Source organism: Phyllobates terribilis, unplaced genomic scaffold, assembly GCF_046119375.1.
Source record: "Phyllobates terribilis strain yellow unplaced genomic scaffold, ASM4611937v1 Scaffold_2__4_contigs__length_985480577, whole genome shotgun sequence".
Taxonomy (NCBI): domain Eukaryota; kingdom Metazoa; phylum Chordata; class Amphibia; order Anura; family Dendrobatidae; genus Phyllobates; species Phyllobates terribilis.
Genome location: NW_027362762.1, coordinates 114,895,861 through 114,912,393, shown reverse-complemented (window position 1 = coordinate 114,912,393; position 16,533 = coordinate 114,895,861). Strand labels below are relative to the sequence as shown.

Here is a 16,533-nt window from a genome sequence, read left to right as displayed (position 1 = left end):
ACCACAGTCTAATGGGAGTTTACGTAGGATGTGGTACTTCCCCATTGCCCATAGCAGGGAGCTGTCTATACACACTTATTCTCCCTGGCTGGGTGGCCAGGGCTGTGGAGTCGGAGTCGCTCTCCATTTTGCTGGAGTCGGAGTCAGTATTAAATGGAATGACTCCAACTCCTAAAATATATAAGGAATTGGGTACAGTAGTTCAATGCAGTTTGTAGGGAATATTTTTTCATAAGAATTTGGGAAAGTTATGAAATGTCCTATAAATGTCTGTCCTATTCCTGATCTAAGGGTCTAGACTTTTAGCTGAGATTAATCGGTGCTACAGTAAATTTATCACTTACACATGAGCCATGTATGAGGGAGCCGAAGTCGGTGTCATGTACATTGAGGAGTTGGAGTCGGAGGTTTGGCTTACCGACTCCACAGCCCTGTGGGTGGCACCACAAGTCTCAACCACACCAGTTATTTTAGCTGGACAGTTCCGGCACCATCCAATGAAATTTGCAATGATGCCTCCACCGTTACCAGTCCTGCCCGTAGAGTCAATAAGGATATAAGATCCACACAATTTGTTTTTTTTTTTTTGTGAGGAATATCATGGTCTGGGCTGTTCTGTATGTCTATAGACCAGATGTAGGCAAAGTGCAGAACACGGGCCACATCTGGTCCTTTGGCCGTTGCCTTTTCCATCATTGAGCCTGTGAGTGCACTGAGCAGCGGGGGAACGGAGTTAGATTAGTAGCTTGATTTTTATTTTTTTTTTTAAATTGACAAACTGTGGGGACTTAAAATTGCAAGGGGGCTGTGTGGGAACGTACATCCAACTTGCGTATGATTCCCAGTTGCGAACTGATGATTTTAAAAAAAAAAACTAATTCTCACCTAATCGCTGACCTATCCTTCTGTCCCACTGCTCGCTACCCGCCAGCCTTTTGTCCTCTTCCCGCTGTAGTGTGTAATGCAGGTGCAGGAATACAACGCACAGAGACACAAGACAAGAACAGTCAGGAATTGATATAACCACTTTATATGTATAACAACTATTCTACAAAGGGGGTTAGTAGCAAGGGTAATAAACAGCAACTTGGAATAGCAATGAGAAATATTTCAGTGAATAACAGTACAGTCCTTTGCAACAGTGTGATGCACCCAGTCATGGAAGACACCACGTGAGTTCTTTAGCTCCATATATGGCCCTAGCGTGGGCCACCGGTTGTTCCCGCTAGGCCACAAGTCTCTTCCATATAAAGTCTATCAGATCCCTTTTAGACTTCCACGCACCAAACAGCCCCTTGCCAACCTGAAATCCTAATCCCAACTGTCCCCTGTACAGTAGGTGGGAGTTGTAAGTGACGGCTCTGTTCACTTGCGCGGTTCCTCTGCTGCTGCTGGCGCGTCTTTCCTGTCACGGTCCTCTCTCAGCTCTTCTCAGCTTGACCGTCAATGGTAGTCTCTCACGCTTGGGGGAAGAGGGTCCCGACCTCGGCTCTTGACAGGCGGTGTCAGATCCCCGGAACTTACTCAGTATGGGTCGCAGGTCCTGACTCTGACCAACATGTGCAGGGCTCAGGGGGGCTTCTGTGAGGAGTGCGGAGCCTCTCAGGCTATATCCAACTGTGGTGCAATGCAGCCCTCCGGCTGATGCCTGTCGCTCTGGGCTCTGCTGTCCCTCTGGAGCATGTCTGCTCCACTCTGCAGCTTGGCGCCAAAACTCTCTGGCTGCAGTGTCTCCTGTGGTGCACACCCGCACCCTGCGCTCTCTTGGCACCAAAAACCCCCTGCAATGTGGCACACAGGGCCTTTATACCCAGGAAACTTTCTGGGTCACATGATCAGGTCCAGCCACAAAGTCTCTCCCCCTGCCCATCTGCCAGCAACATTTTGTTCCTGCTAGCACAATTCTTTGTTTACTTTAATTTTCAGTTTGTTCCAGCAGAAGGTTGTGTTTTCTTACAGTTACTTAGTCTCTCTTGTCCATCTCTCTACAAGTGCACAACATTTCCGACCTTTTTACATTAGACCAGGGCTTTCATTCGTGTCCAGGCCTCAGAGGTCACTGCATGTTGTAAGGTCGCTACACCATGAAGTCAGGACATGCGTTGTGACCTTGTGACACACAGTGACCTCTGAGGTCTGGACATGGCCGAAAGTCCTGGCCTATAGTGAGGAAACTAGAGATGCGGCATGCTACACCTGAAATAAGAAGACCTGGAAGGCGTGTAGCGAGTGGCGGGGTGGCCGGAGAGGTCAGCGATAAGGTGATTATTACTTGTTTCTTTTGCAAGCCCTGTTTCAACTTACATACAAATTCAAGTTACAAACCTACAGAACCTTTCTAGTTTGTAACCTGGGACTGCCTGTAGTCATATATTTTTTTACTGATAAAACACATACTGAAACATCAATTTTTCTCTAGCCTGTCTTAATTTTTTTTGTATGCAGATTTTTTTTCTATGATCTATTAATTAACATATTACTTATTAACATTTATAAGAGAGTTTTCAAGGCATATTCTGTGATATGCACGAAAGTCAATGTGCAGGGAGATCGATGCGATGAGCTGTGACCATAACCTATAGCCACAATTGCCAACTTTCTTGCCGCCATCTAGATAAAAGAGACAGCTGAAAGTATCCGCTGGATTCCTGTGCATAATGCTGTGATGCTGTGACTTCCGATGGAGACCTGGCATCCAGGTACATGCTAAGGGGATGGCAAACAGGGCTGTAAAAAGGGGTATGGCCTGTAAAATGAATGTGTGGTTATGTGCAAATTGTGCAGAAACATGCGCGCACTTCCAAAAGTTGACAAGTATGCCTATAGTATTGCTAATGGGGTAATCCTATTATACCCATATGTAGGTAATTCTTTTCATTGTAATCCTGCCTGAGATGACTACTGAAGAGTAATCTGTACAAAACACGAAGTATGAGCCCAGTGACCCATGTAAGAAATATGAAATATAAAATAAAAATTTTATCTATAACATTCTCTATGTATTTTTATTACTTTGGCTGCTCCATTCCTTTTAAGTGTTACCATTCCCTAATTGAAGCTCCATCACTTTAACATTTATTTATTCAAATGTATCCATGACTGATAGGACAATTCTCCTTCTGGCATAAAGGGTGGGGAGTCCTGAGTGGGGCACTTCCCCCTTTGATGTCACCATTCTCTAATAGGACATACTTACAGGGCTTGTCTTCATGAGACTGCCCCCAATAATGACGACCCAACATTTCCAGCTTGTTGACATGCTTCTTCTGGACATACCATGCTTTCAGAAATTGTGCCACCACCAGAGATGCATTCTTCTACTTTCCTAGGTATTTTGGTTGCGATATCTTGCAGGCCACATGTTGCCTTCTTCTCCCGCTATGACTGTACTGCCCTTTTTAGTGGTTTCTGGCACAAGAACAGCTGGAAAGGAAGGTGAATGTGAGAGAACTTCCAGACCTTCCTTATTTTCCATATTAAATCAAGAGCGAGTTCTCATTGTTCTAGTATTCACATCTACTATTGTATTTTTACCCTTCCATACTTCTTTCGAAAACAGATGTTTGGCATGTAAGGGCGACTCAAACACTGTTCCTCACCATAAATCTTGTTCTATATAACGCACAAACATACAACCAGACTAGTGGGAATTTATATTGTAAAGCCAGATGTGCTTATAAGAGGGAAACATCACGTATAAGTAATAAATGGAGTCCAAAATGTAGTAAGACCTGCTTTCCTGAAGAAATTGTACAAATGTCCTAAATCACCCTTAGTGTGCTGTGTCTGCGTGTCATCTAACTTTAGCCTGTGGATGGCACTATATCAGAGCAAATTTAGCATAAGTAATATGGATTAAAGAGAATCCGTCAGCAGTCTTTTTTGCCATGTAATATGAGAGGCTGATTCCAGGGATGTGTCAGTTGCCCAGCTGCTTGCTGTAGTTTTAATGCAATCAGTATTTTATCAGCAGGTGATTATCACTAGAAGTTATTTGCAAAAAAAAAAAAACCTCAATGGCAAATGACTGGCTCCAGTGTCAGCTTCCTCTGAAGAAAGCAGCAATACCAGATTGGTGGGGGTCCGACATCTGGCACCCCCAGCAACCAGCTGTCCTCACTCCACTGGCAGCCACATAACCGTTGCAGAGCTGCACAACTTTGTCAACTCTTTAGTGGCCGTCGCCGGGTCCTGCGCATCAGCGCCTATTCAAATGAAAGGCCCAATATCTACTGCGCATGAAGCTGTGTGTCCCAACATTCAACTGATGACAGATATCAGGGAAAAGAAGGATGAGGCATGGTGGATTTTATATAAACTGCTGCTATAAGTGTCTGATAGCAGCTTATTCCCTCTGCCTACTGAAATTACATTTATGCTTGGGAAGTAGATAGGAATAGCTGTCAGGTAAATGATCGTTCCAAGGTGTATGGCCAGCCATAGAATTGTATACATGGCCCGTATACTCCAACTAGCTAAAAATATACTTTATCTTCAAATGGGATTACTGGACAAACATTGCACCTTCCATCCTCCTATGCAATTTCACCTTTAGATTATAAAACATATTCCCAACACAAAGTAAAATTTTTATAAGTTTCAATCTAATTTATTGTTGTAAGAATACACTGCTTGTTTCCCTTTTCCATGGAAAAACATCTAACATCAAATCTATAAATCTACAGTTACTGTTTCTACCGCTGGCCACACACATTAGATGGCCGTTGGCCGAACAATATTTCGGGCAATTGTTTGGCCAAGAGCCATCTCAGCCGACTCTCTCATACTCGCTTGGCTGAGCGCTCCTGTGTTCTCTTTGAGAAAGTGACTGATTGTTACGTTGGCCAGTGGCTTATCTCTGGGAGAGCAAGGCTATTGGTAGTCTGAAATCAGGCATGATTGATCATCATCTCTCCAACCAATAGTCACCTGCTTTCCCTATACACATTGGATTGATGGCCGAATCCGTAGATGTCGGCGCGTTCAACCGACATTAGTCTAATCTGTATGGGGGGGCATTAGCCTCTAAAGGTCCACCAAATACGTTCAATGGGTTCAGGCCGATGGTCTAATGTGTATAGGGGCCACGGACAACTGCTTGCCGGGAGATGTTGATCAGCATGTCTGATTTTAGACTTTGTTCTCCCGGAGATAAGCCACTGCCAGACATCGTTCTGCCAACAGCCATATAATGTGTATGGCCATCCTAAAGAAGCCCTCCTCCCATCAAAGTTTTTATCCTCTTAATATATTGCAATCATCATATTATACAGTACTATGCACTTACTTACAATTGCTCATTTTGCCTTTCTACCCAGTTAATTCTTCTCTTTTCTCTGCTCTGTGTAGAAAAAGGAAGTCTCTTCTCCTTGCATGAGTCATACCCATCTTCAACTCTTGACCCAGGGGCTCTGCTTCTCCCTCCTGCCAGGGACTTTATAGTGAGGAAGGATTGTAGTTCTAGTGGTGACTCATGCAGGTAAATGAGACTTCTTGTTACTCTACATAGAGCTTAGAAGGATTCAGCTAGTCAGTGTTTAATCATGTGATGTCATAGACCTAATGGAAAACCAAAGATTTAACTGAGTAGAAAGAGCTAGAGTCAGAGATCCTCTATCCTCATCTACATCCTGTAGCATCTGCCATCTTTTATCTCCGTAATGTAACAATCTGTCTTCAGTGAATACAGATTTTTCTATTAATTGAGAGTTTCAAGAATGACATATCAGTCCTGGCAGAGAAAGGAGCAGATTACATTACAAAGCTTCTTATTTTCACATCTATTAATGATTGATAAAATAAAACTTAAAAGACGGTTACTCTTTAAGGACAGTAGATAAAACCAAAGAGCAGAAATGCTGCAACCTGTTACAATCTATATTACCTACACTTTTTTTTTAAAATGTAAGTTCAAAAGACTTCCTTTACAAAATATTGGATAAGGTGATACTACAGTGTCAGACTGGGGTGCCAAGGGCCCACCAATAACCAACTCCAGGACCCCACTTTTCAGCTACATGTAAATGTGACACGATAATCAATTCCAAATTTATATAACAATGAACTGGGTGGATTGTTAAATGAATAAGATGCTGCCTCTGTCTGTACATAGTGATTCAAGTATCTAGTGCCAAGTACTGCTCATATAAGAGGGCGGTGGTGGCCCACCAGAGGATTCTCCTGTTCTCCTGTGGGCCAGCCCAAGCCTGGGTGATAATACCAAAAGCTAAAAAATAAGTATTAATGTTTTTGCACATTTGCAAGCTGTGCTGTCATTGTTGCACCAGGAATGTTTTGCTGTTGTCACCAATTATATTAACATTGCACCATATAAAGCCGACCTTTTTACAAATCAGCATGAAAAAATGGGATAAAGGTTTATAGTACATTTTATTATGAGGATACACATTTTATTATGAGGAAACATAATGTATCCATTGCTGAATCAGGCCACAATAACATTTTGAGGCTGGGTTTAGACTCTAAATCAGGTAGTTAGAATTAAAAATGAATCATGAATGAGTCAACAGCAATCCTGCCCTGTGGTTTGATATATATGTGTTGTACAAATCTATTTCCTCTCCTTTTTTACGTTATTGTATTTAAGAGTTTTGAAGCAACAAATGGGATATGGATTTAGCACTTCCTCTTATCTCACGATAAAGTCAGTATTGCCCATCCAAGAGATGCTTTTATTTAAAGGCTATGGCCACCTCTCACATGGAATATTGATTTTTACATCTGTTGGTGGTTACCTTTAATTTATAAAATTGCAGTTTTAGTTGTCAATCTTCATTCCATCATTCATTTTAAGACCCACTGATATGCAGTTTGCAGCTTGATTCAATTTTCAGATTTCTCTCTTGTGGGAGTGTCTTTCTGAGTAATACAGGCTGGATGTGAGGTCTATGTGAATGCAGAGTGCTGCATTCCAACTCAGACAATGCAACTCAGATGGCATTCAAATCACCGTAATAACCGAGGAGCACTCATCAGATCCAAGCACCAGGGCTATGGCAGTGACTTCATCCAGCGGTGAGTACATGTCATGGACGAAATCACCAATGCATAGCTGGTGCTAGGAACTCATGAGCACTCACCAGTAATTATTGTGATCTAAGTGATGCAGCCCCAATTACATAATGGCTCCGCTCAGATCACAGTAATTTTCCGCTGAGCAGTGTATCGAATCCTATCATGTGTGATACAGTCCGCTGAGCCATGCATCTAATTCTGTCATGTGTGATACAGCCTGTTGACCTGTGTATCTAATCCGGTCATGTGTTATACAGTTCACTTAGCCGTGTATCTAATCCTATCATGTGCTATAGTCTGTTGAGCCATATATGTAATCCTATCATGTGTGATAGAGTCCACATTGCCATGTATCTCATCCCATCATGTGTGATACAGTCTGCTGACCTGTGTACTTAATCTTATGATGTATGATTCTGACTGCTGATCTTAGTATCTACTGGAATCTGAGCAGTGCAGCCACAATGATATGACTGCTCGACTCAGATCTCTGTAAATGCCAGTGAGCAGCTCAGTGCCACTTACAGAATCACCACTGCCATCCATCCTCAATAACACAGTCTACATCATGGTATCACATGGCTGTTACCTACTAAATAGAGCTGCACTGTGATCCTGAACTTCAATCTCCCGTAACCTTTTACAAACTCCTAGAAGGGGAGGAGTGACGTCAGACAAATGCGAGCAGATCCTACCAACATTTACTGCAGTCATAATGCGAGCTAGCAGTACAATAGGTTTTCATGGAAAATCTCAGCAGCTAACCCCCCCCCCCCCCTTCCCTTGTATTCAAAAGTTGAAAATGTCAAAAAAAATTAAATAATTTCTCATATTTTCTACCTTTAAAAATTTAAAAAAATAAATAAAACATTAATACTTTATATTTTTTTCAATTGTTGAAAAAATATTTTGGGGATTTACACATTCCCTTAAAAACATCAATAGTTCTTTACAAAAATAACTAGGCAGACTCAATATAGCACAATTTTCTTTGGAAATACCGAATAAATGAAGATCTATCTTCGCTCTCCGGAAATGTAATTTTTCTGAAATGTAGATTTTAGTGGAAATTACAAAGCAGAGTTTGATTCTGTCCAATATTTCTTGGCGGGGTGCAGGAGCTGTTCTCCATCACTGTTCTAGCTCAGGTTGCCTTTAAGCTTTATTTTCTGCTTGTTGTACGTCACACTGAGATGAATCCAATAACTCTGGCTATAAACACAATGGGCCTGATTCGTTATTTGCGGGGTTTTATTTTCAGTGCTGGAGTGGAGCTATAAATGTAAGCCCCCTGCCCCTGGTCATATACTCACCCTTCGGCGCCAGTCCGATCTTGCGGCGCCATCTTGTGACAGTAGCTTCTGACTGGCCGGAAGTCAGAAGCTACATCACAAGCTCTCAATACAAGTCTATGAGAGCCAGAACGAGGATCTCATACACTTGTATTGAAAAGTGACCTCCGCGCCACTCCATGAAACACTGAAGCTGCAAGGAGGTCCCTTTTCGCTGGAGACCGATGGGAGCGGTGGCGAAAACAGATGAAAATGCCAGAACATGAGTATCAGACAGGGGGCAGGGGACTTATATTTAAAACACCACTCCAGTGGTACAATAAAAAAAAAACGCTGGAGTGGTGCTTTAAGGAGGTTATCCACTTAAAAGGAACCTGTCACTAGAATTCCTCATGTAAACCAAAAGCACCACCTTTAAGCTCTCTTATACATCACTTCAGCAATCGGTGTATAAGTAATCCCCCCCCCCCCCGCTCCTTGCTGATCTCAGAAAATAGCTTTTATAATTCTCCCACGCCATATGCTAATCGGTGCAGTCTGTTCTGATTGGTGTTGCAAGGTCTGTGCTTGGCGCCTCCTCTCCCCGCAATCGCCATACCTCCTGATTGGTAGACGTCATCAACCAAGTGCTGTACATCTCAAGTCGGTGCAGTTGAAGCACAGACTGGCGTATGTGCACTTCACAGAAAGTTGCACTCCTGTGGGAGACTTCATCCTTCAAGACAGAAGGGCTGGCGATTGTGGGTAGGGAGAAGGCACCGAGCACAGACCTGCGTCACCCCTTGAACCGGTCATTAGCATAGAGCACGGAAGAATTATAAAAAATATTTTCAAGGATCTGTGGGAGAGCGTGGGGCTTATACACAAATTGTTGGAGTGATGTGTAACAGGGCTCAAAGGTGGTGCTTTTAATTTTCTTGGTGGCAGATTCCCGTTAAAGGGAAATTCTGGTGAAGCTCCGAACTCCTCAAGGTTATTTTCTCCAACATTATGTCTGAAACCAAAACTGTAACTTCTAATAGAGTGACATCCATATTGACCTACAGTATTACATAGCATCAGACCTAGCATACCATGGGGACTGTAGCAGATTGGCATCATTGTGTGGGTCCTTCCTGCCCCTTACAGATGATCAGGAGTTACCGCCATACAGTCATTTTTCCGCAGAGTGGGTCTTTTCACTCAGTGCTGCGTCAAGATGCCATGTCATTATACTAGCCAGATACCTCCAGCCAGGATTTCGGGAAGCAATATGTAAGAAGACTGTTAAATCACAGATGCTTGTCAGATTTATATAGTGGTACTGCAAGGACACTATATGGGAGAATTTTGGGGCTTTGAAGAGCGTGGGAAAATAATGTGTGGCTAGTATATGGAAGTTTTATAAGGGATCTATATAAATATATATGGTACTCGTATTATTTGAATACTTTATATAGGTATTATTTAGGCAATGCATGGCGGTATAATTCTATACATGCAACAATATTAAATTGTCTTTTAAAAACAAGCCCTAAATTAGGATTGGCAGAATTTAAAGGGGTTGTCCTGCCATTAAATATCTCATTTATTGTATCAATTATTCAAAATTAACAGTGTTTACCATTTACATTATGTTTAATAAACCATCCATTTAAAAGTTATATGACATTTACTTACATGGTGTTCACAGTGTAGAGTAATGTGCATGCCCACCTATACCGCTGACTGCTGCTGGTCACACATGCTCAGTCACTCGCCCCACATCCAGGTCTGTGCATTGTGATCCGCTGTTCACTCTGCCATACTTGTCAGGAAAGAATTAACATTTACTTTATAAAAAGAAAAGAGTTAAAAAAAACAAAAAGCAAGAAAGTTGAAGAAGCACTCCTCCACTCAAAATTTCTATCCTCTTAATATATGGCAGTCATCATATTATGAAGCACTGTGTACTTACAATTGCTCATTTTCCCTTTTTGCCCAGCTAATTCTTCCTTTTCCATTAGGTCTATGACATCATGTGATACATAACTGACTAGCTGAATCCTTCTAAGCTCTATGTATAAACAGGAGGTCAATTTTCCCTGCATGAGTCATCACTGCAAAAGTACCTGGCAGGAGGGAGAAGGGAGCAGAGCAGCTGGTTCAGTAGTTTAATAGGGAATGACTCATGAGGGGAAAAGAGACTTCCTTTTTCTACATAAAGCAGAGAAAAGAGAAGAATTAATTGGGTAGAAAGGCAAAATGTGCAATTGTAATATATTGCTATATATATGATGATTGCAATATATCAAGACTATACAAATTTTGATGGGAGTGCTTCTTTAATAACCTTTAGTTAGACATACATGATAAAATGATTATTAAAAACAGGACCACAATAGATGATGTGACTACATCAACAGGAACCAATGGAGAAGCATAAATAGGCATAATATCTAATAATAATAGGTACATATGAATATATATGTAAGAGAAAGTAACTCATGGTATGCAACAGTTTAGGAACTTAATAGCAATTCTTATGTAATTAGCAAAAATATATAATATCACAAACATATGAGTACATGCATGTGCTACATAAAAATAATTACAATAGGAAAGCTAGCTTTTTTCATACAATGGTGCATAAATAGACATAAACTGTGTGAGTACAAACATGAGGTCGTGGTAGAGTTTTATGTCACAGGTCACAGATCAAGACTGAGCACAGCAACAAGACACAAGGTAGTTATACTACATCAGCAAGGTTTCTCCCAGGCCAAGATTTCAAAGCATATTGAATTTTCAAGTTCTTTTAAGAAGCACCAAGAAATGGGCAACGTTGAGGACAATAGACAGTGGTCAGCCATAGAAACTTGGTGTAGCAGATGAGAGACACATCATGCTTATGTCCTTTCGAAATGAGAAGATGTCCAACAGTGCCATCATCTCAATATTGGCAGAAACCATCACCCATCTACTGTTTGGAGAAGTCTGCATAGAATTGGTCTTCATGGAAAAATTGTGCCTAAAAATTATCTTTGACATGGAAGCATAGACAAGCATCTCAACTATGCATGAAAACATAGAAACTGAGGTGCAGAAGAATGTCAGTAAGTGCTGCAGTCTCATGAGTCAAAATGTCTAAAATCTGGCTGTAACAGAAGGCAGTTTGGTCGCCGAAGAGCTAGAGAGTGTTACAACAATGAGTGTCTGCAGGAACAGTGAAGCAAGTTTGGAGCTGCATTTCAGCAAATGGAGTTGGAGATTTGGTCAAAAATAATGATGTCCTCAATGCTGAAAACTACAGGCAGATAGGTATCCATCATGCAGTATCATCAAGTAGGCATCTGATTGTATCCAAATTTATTCTGCCATGGGAGAACAACCCAAACCTTCAGCCAATGTGATTAATAACTCTCTCCAGCTTAAGAAGAACAAGGAGTCCTGGTTGTAATGATATGGTCCCCAGGCAGCCCTGGCTTCAACCTCATTGAGTCTGTCTGAGCTTATGAAAAGACAGAATGATTTCTGCTAGCAACATCCACAGAAGATCTGTGGTTAGTTGTCACAAATGTTTGGAACAAAATCCTGCCAAGTTCCTTCAAAAACTATACAAGTGTACCTAGAGGAGCTGATACTATTTTTAAGGCAAAGGACGGTGACAACAAATAATGATTTGATTTAGATTTCTCTTTTGCTAAATAACACTCCTATTATTGTAAGCATTCTTACTTGGCAGCATTTTTTCCACAACCCCTTAAGGCTTTTGTACAGTACTGCGCATATCTCAGATTATTTGGTATATCATAGGAAAGATCAGGATATCTGTGACGAGAATAAATAATATACAGTGTTGAAAATGAGTATTTGATACATTGCTGATTTTGCAAGTTTTCCCACCTACAAAGAATGGAGAGGTCTGTAATTTTTATCGTAGGTACACTTCAACTGCGAGAGACAGAATCTTGAAAAAAAAATCCAGAAAATCACATTGTATGATTTGTACAGAATTAATTTTCATTTTATTGCATGAAATAAGTATTTCATGAAATAGGAAAACAGAAATTAATAATTGGTGCAGAAACCTTTGTTTGCAATTACAGAGGTCAGACGTTTCCTGCAGTTCTTGACCAAGTTTGCACACACTGCAGCAGGGAGTTTGGCCCACTCCTCCATACAGATCTTCTCCAGATCTTTCAAGTTTTGGGGCTGTCGCTGGGCAACATCGAGTTTCAGTTCCCTCCAAAGATTTGCTATTGGGTTCAGGTCTGGAGACTGGCTAGGACATTCCTGCACCTTGAAATGCTTCTTACAGACCCACTCCTTAGTGGCCTTGGCTGTGTGTTTTGAGTCATTGTCACGCTGGAAGACCCAGCCATGACGCGTCTTCAGTGCTCTTACTGAGGGAAGGAAGGAGGTGGTTGGCCAAAATCTCATCGATGACTTCATCCATCCTCCCTTCAATATGGTGCAGTCATCCTGTCCTATTTGCAGAAAAGCACTCACAAAATATGATGTTTCCCCCACCATGCTTCATGGTTGGGACGGTGTTCTTGGGGTTGTACTCATCCTTCTTCTTCCTCTAAACATGGCAAGTTGAGTTGATACCAAAAAGTTCTATTTTGGTCTCATCTGACCACATTACCTTCTCCCATGCCTCCTCTGGATCATCCAGATGTTCATTGGCGAACTTCAAATGGGCCTGGACATGTGCTAGGGTGAGCAGGTGGTCCCTGCATGCCCTGCAGGATTTTAATCCATGACTGCGTAGTGTGTTACTAATGGTAATGTTTGATTCCTGACCTTTCTCAAAATCATCCTTATCCCACGAGGCGAGATCTTGCATAGAGCCCCAGACCAAGGAAGATTAACAGTCATCTTGTGTTTGTTCCATTTTATAATAATTATGCCAACATTCTTGCCTATTATAGAGTAGCACATTCCAGCCTTGTGCAGGTCTACAATTTTGTCCCTGGTGTCCTTAGACAGCTCTTGGTCTTGGCCATGGTGGAGAGGTTGGAGTGTGAGTGATTGAGTGTGTGGATAGGTGTCTTTTATACTGATAACGAGTTCAAACAGGTGCAATTAATACAGGTAATGAGTGCAGAGTAGGAGGACTTATTAAAGAAAAACTTAACAGGTCTGTGAGGGCCAGAATTCTTGCTGGTTAGTAGGTGATCAAATACTTATTTCATGCAAAAAAAATGCAATTTAATGATTTAAAAATCATACAATGTGATTTTTTGGTTTTTATTTTTAGATTCTGTCTCTCACTGTAGAAGTGTACCTATGATAGAAAATTACAGACCTCTCCATTCTATGTAGGTGGGAAAACTTGCAAAATCGTCAGTGTATCAAATACTTATTTTCCCCACTGCATATCTGGACAGTTTATAATTACATATCTATGTTTGTGTGTAATGTGCATATTTCCTGGAAGCCGTCCTTGCTCTTTGGGGAATGTAAGAACTTCAGACCTTCAGTATTCCAGCTCGGGCTGATAAAGAATAGAAATACAAATTTGATACTTCCAGGAAGGGGAAAGCTATTCAGAGGGGATTCTTCCATAACTACGAATAGTTATAAAAGAATTACACTTGTAGCCTCCACACAAATGCTCACTGCTTAGTCAGCCCTGAGGTATGTCATTAGAATTAGTGCATTTGTGAAGATTAAACATGCCTGACAGGACTTCAGCCCTGTGTACTTTTACATCACTAGCCGCCTCGCATTGGTCAACTCGAGCCACGTGACCTCCTTGGAATCCTGAATTGTAGCTACTGGCACTCCTCATGTACTTGACGACTTTCCCTTTCTTGCTACTTTGCATGATCAGGTTAGATTTGCAATACCAGGAATTGGAGATCTGGGTAAAAAAAGAAAGAAAAAGACTGAAGAATAAGCTACTATTTGTTTTTGTGATCCATGATGTGGGGTCAGGATTCCCCGGCCCCCGGCTGTAAGCGTCCGGGCTATGTGTCACCTGAAAGTCAGGAGTACTATGTGTGCTTTGAGAAAAGGAGGAGGTCTCCCTATAGGATGAGCAGGCTCCTAGCAAGACAGCAGCTCCTGGCTAAAATTCAGCAAGGTGAGTACTACCTGGCGCCATCCTCTCCGCTTCATTGGCAAATATTTGTTTATTATAATACCCTTTTCATCACCTCCTTATTATTACTTGTACGCCGAACGTTTCCAGCGTGTCATTCAGTTACACTCCTTTACTGCAGTAATTGAAAAGTAAGTTTATGATGTCTTTATCGGGAGTTGCAGAAAAGATCTAGAGGAAATATTAGTGATACTCGGTAACACGGTTTTATTGTTATAATAATTTCTATTTTTAAAGCTTCCAATCCTAAATAATTCAATAATTTATTTGGGATTTTTAATTCTGGTATTTTATTTGTTTTTTTATTTACATTTGTATTAATAATTTTGTACTTATTCTTTATCATTTATTATTTACATTTCTTTAGATAATTTTGTATTTATGTTGTATTATTTATTGATTTTTAGTATGCCATGCATGCTGTTGTCAGGAAATATATTTAGAATTTTAGTTTGGAAAATGTGCAAAAAGGAAAAAAAAGAACTCTACCTATTATGGTAGATTCACACGAGCGTATAAAAGAATTGTTCAGTTTCATCCAAAAAAGTGGGAACATTTTTTTCTGACTTATCATCCGTGTGCAGTCTATGTGCAATCCATTTTTTTACAACAGCAGCTATTAATCATTTACAGGACCATTTAGTTTCCTATGTTACAGAACTGAAATGTATCTGTAAATTTCGGATGCTAAACTATGGCTTCTTATGGCATATGGCATGCGATTTTTTTTTTTCATGCACTCCTAGACTTCAATTTGTGAGTCCCGTCCAATTTATGGTACAAACAAATGCGCGTTGTGATTTTTTTCACACGCAGGTTAAGTCAGTGAAAAAAAAAAATCACTCATCTGTACTGTTTCATTGAATAAGATTGGTCCAAGCGCATTCTGTTTTTTTCAGGGACAGCACTTGAACGTAAAATACGGTGTGTGTATGGCTGGGTGCCCACGTAGCGTTTTTCAAGCGTTTATGCTGCGGAATTTCCGCAGCGTAAACGCTGTTGAAACGCTAGGTAATCCGCACCCCATGGTCCCCAAGGGGATTCCGCATGTTCTATGCACATGCTGCGGATTTTTCCGCAGCGTTTATCCTGCGTACAAAAATCCGCAGCATGTCATTTAATTTTGCGGAAGCGCAGCGGAACTCCCGCCATTGACTTGCATTGAGACGCATAGAAACCGTGACTGTACATTTGTACAAGCGGCTTCTATGCGTCTCTATGTGCGGATGGTACCCAGTTCTGGAGGAGAGGAGACTATCCAGACCTGGGTACCATTCTACCTGTAAAAAAAGAATAAAATCATAGAATCATAGAATCATAGAATGGTAGAGTTGGAGGGGACCTCCTGGGTCATCTGGTCCAACCCCCTGCTCAAAGCAGGATTCACTAAATCATCTCAGACAGATTTCTGTCCAGCCTCTGTTTGAAGACGTCCATTGAAGGGGAACTCACCACCTCTCGTGGCAGCCTGTTCCACTCATTAATCACCCTAACTGTCAAAAAGTTTTTTCTAATATCTAATCTGTGTCTCCTCCCATTTAGTTTCATCCCATTGCTTCTAGTCTTTCCTTGTGCAAATGAGAATAAAGATGATCCTTCTACAATGTGACAGCCCTTGACATATTTGTAGACAGCTATTAAGTCTCCTCTCAGTCTTCTTTTTTGCAAGCTAAACATTCCCAAATCCTGCAACCGTTCCTCATAGGACATGGTCGCTCTTCTCTGAACTTGCTCCAGTTTGTCTATGTCTTTTTTAAAATGTGGTGCCCAAAACTGTACACAGTATTCCAGATGAGGTCTGACCAAAGAGGAGTAAAGTCCGATAATGACTTCACGTGATCTAGACTGTATGCTTCTGTTAATACATCCCAGAATTGTATTTGCCTTTTTTGCTGCTGCATCACACTGTTGACTCATGTTCAGTCTATGATCTATTAGTATACCTAAGTCTTTTTCACATGTACTGTTGCTTAGCTCTATTCCTCCCATTCTGTATATGCTTTTTTCATTTTTATTGCCCAGATGTAGTACTTTGCATTTTTCCCTGTTAAAAACCATTCTGTTGGTTGCTGCCCACTGCTCCAGTTTATTTAGGTCTTTTTGAATCTTCCCTCTCTCTTCTCTAGTATTAGCTAT

The 16,533-nt window shown here is 41.1% G+C and overlaps 1 protein-coding gene across 4 annotated transcripts in view; it reads left to right on the top strand.

Moving 5' to 3' along the window:
* STARD13 (StAR related lipid transfer domain containing 13) overlaps window positions 1–16,533 on the top strand; it is a 536,983-nt gene that overhangs the window by 315,146 nt on the left and 205,304 nt on the right. The window contains exon 1 of one of the 4 annotated variants that reach the window (XM_073662519.1): window positions 14,041–14,379. The exons of 2 other annotated variants lie outside the window; for them this stretch is intronic. In XM_073662519.1, coding sequence (XP_073518620.1) covers window positions 14,217–14,379 — 163 coding nt within the window. In that variant the 5' untranslated portion in view covers window positions 14,041–14,216. Of the gene's footprint in view, window positions 1–14,040; window positions 14,380–14,461; window positions 14,529–16,533 lie in introns of those variants that run through there. One more of the 4 variants, XM_073662524.1, reaches the window with a different exon arrangement.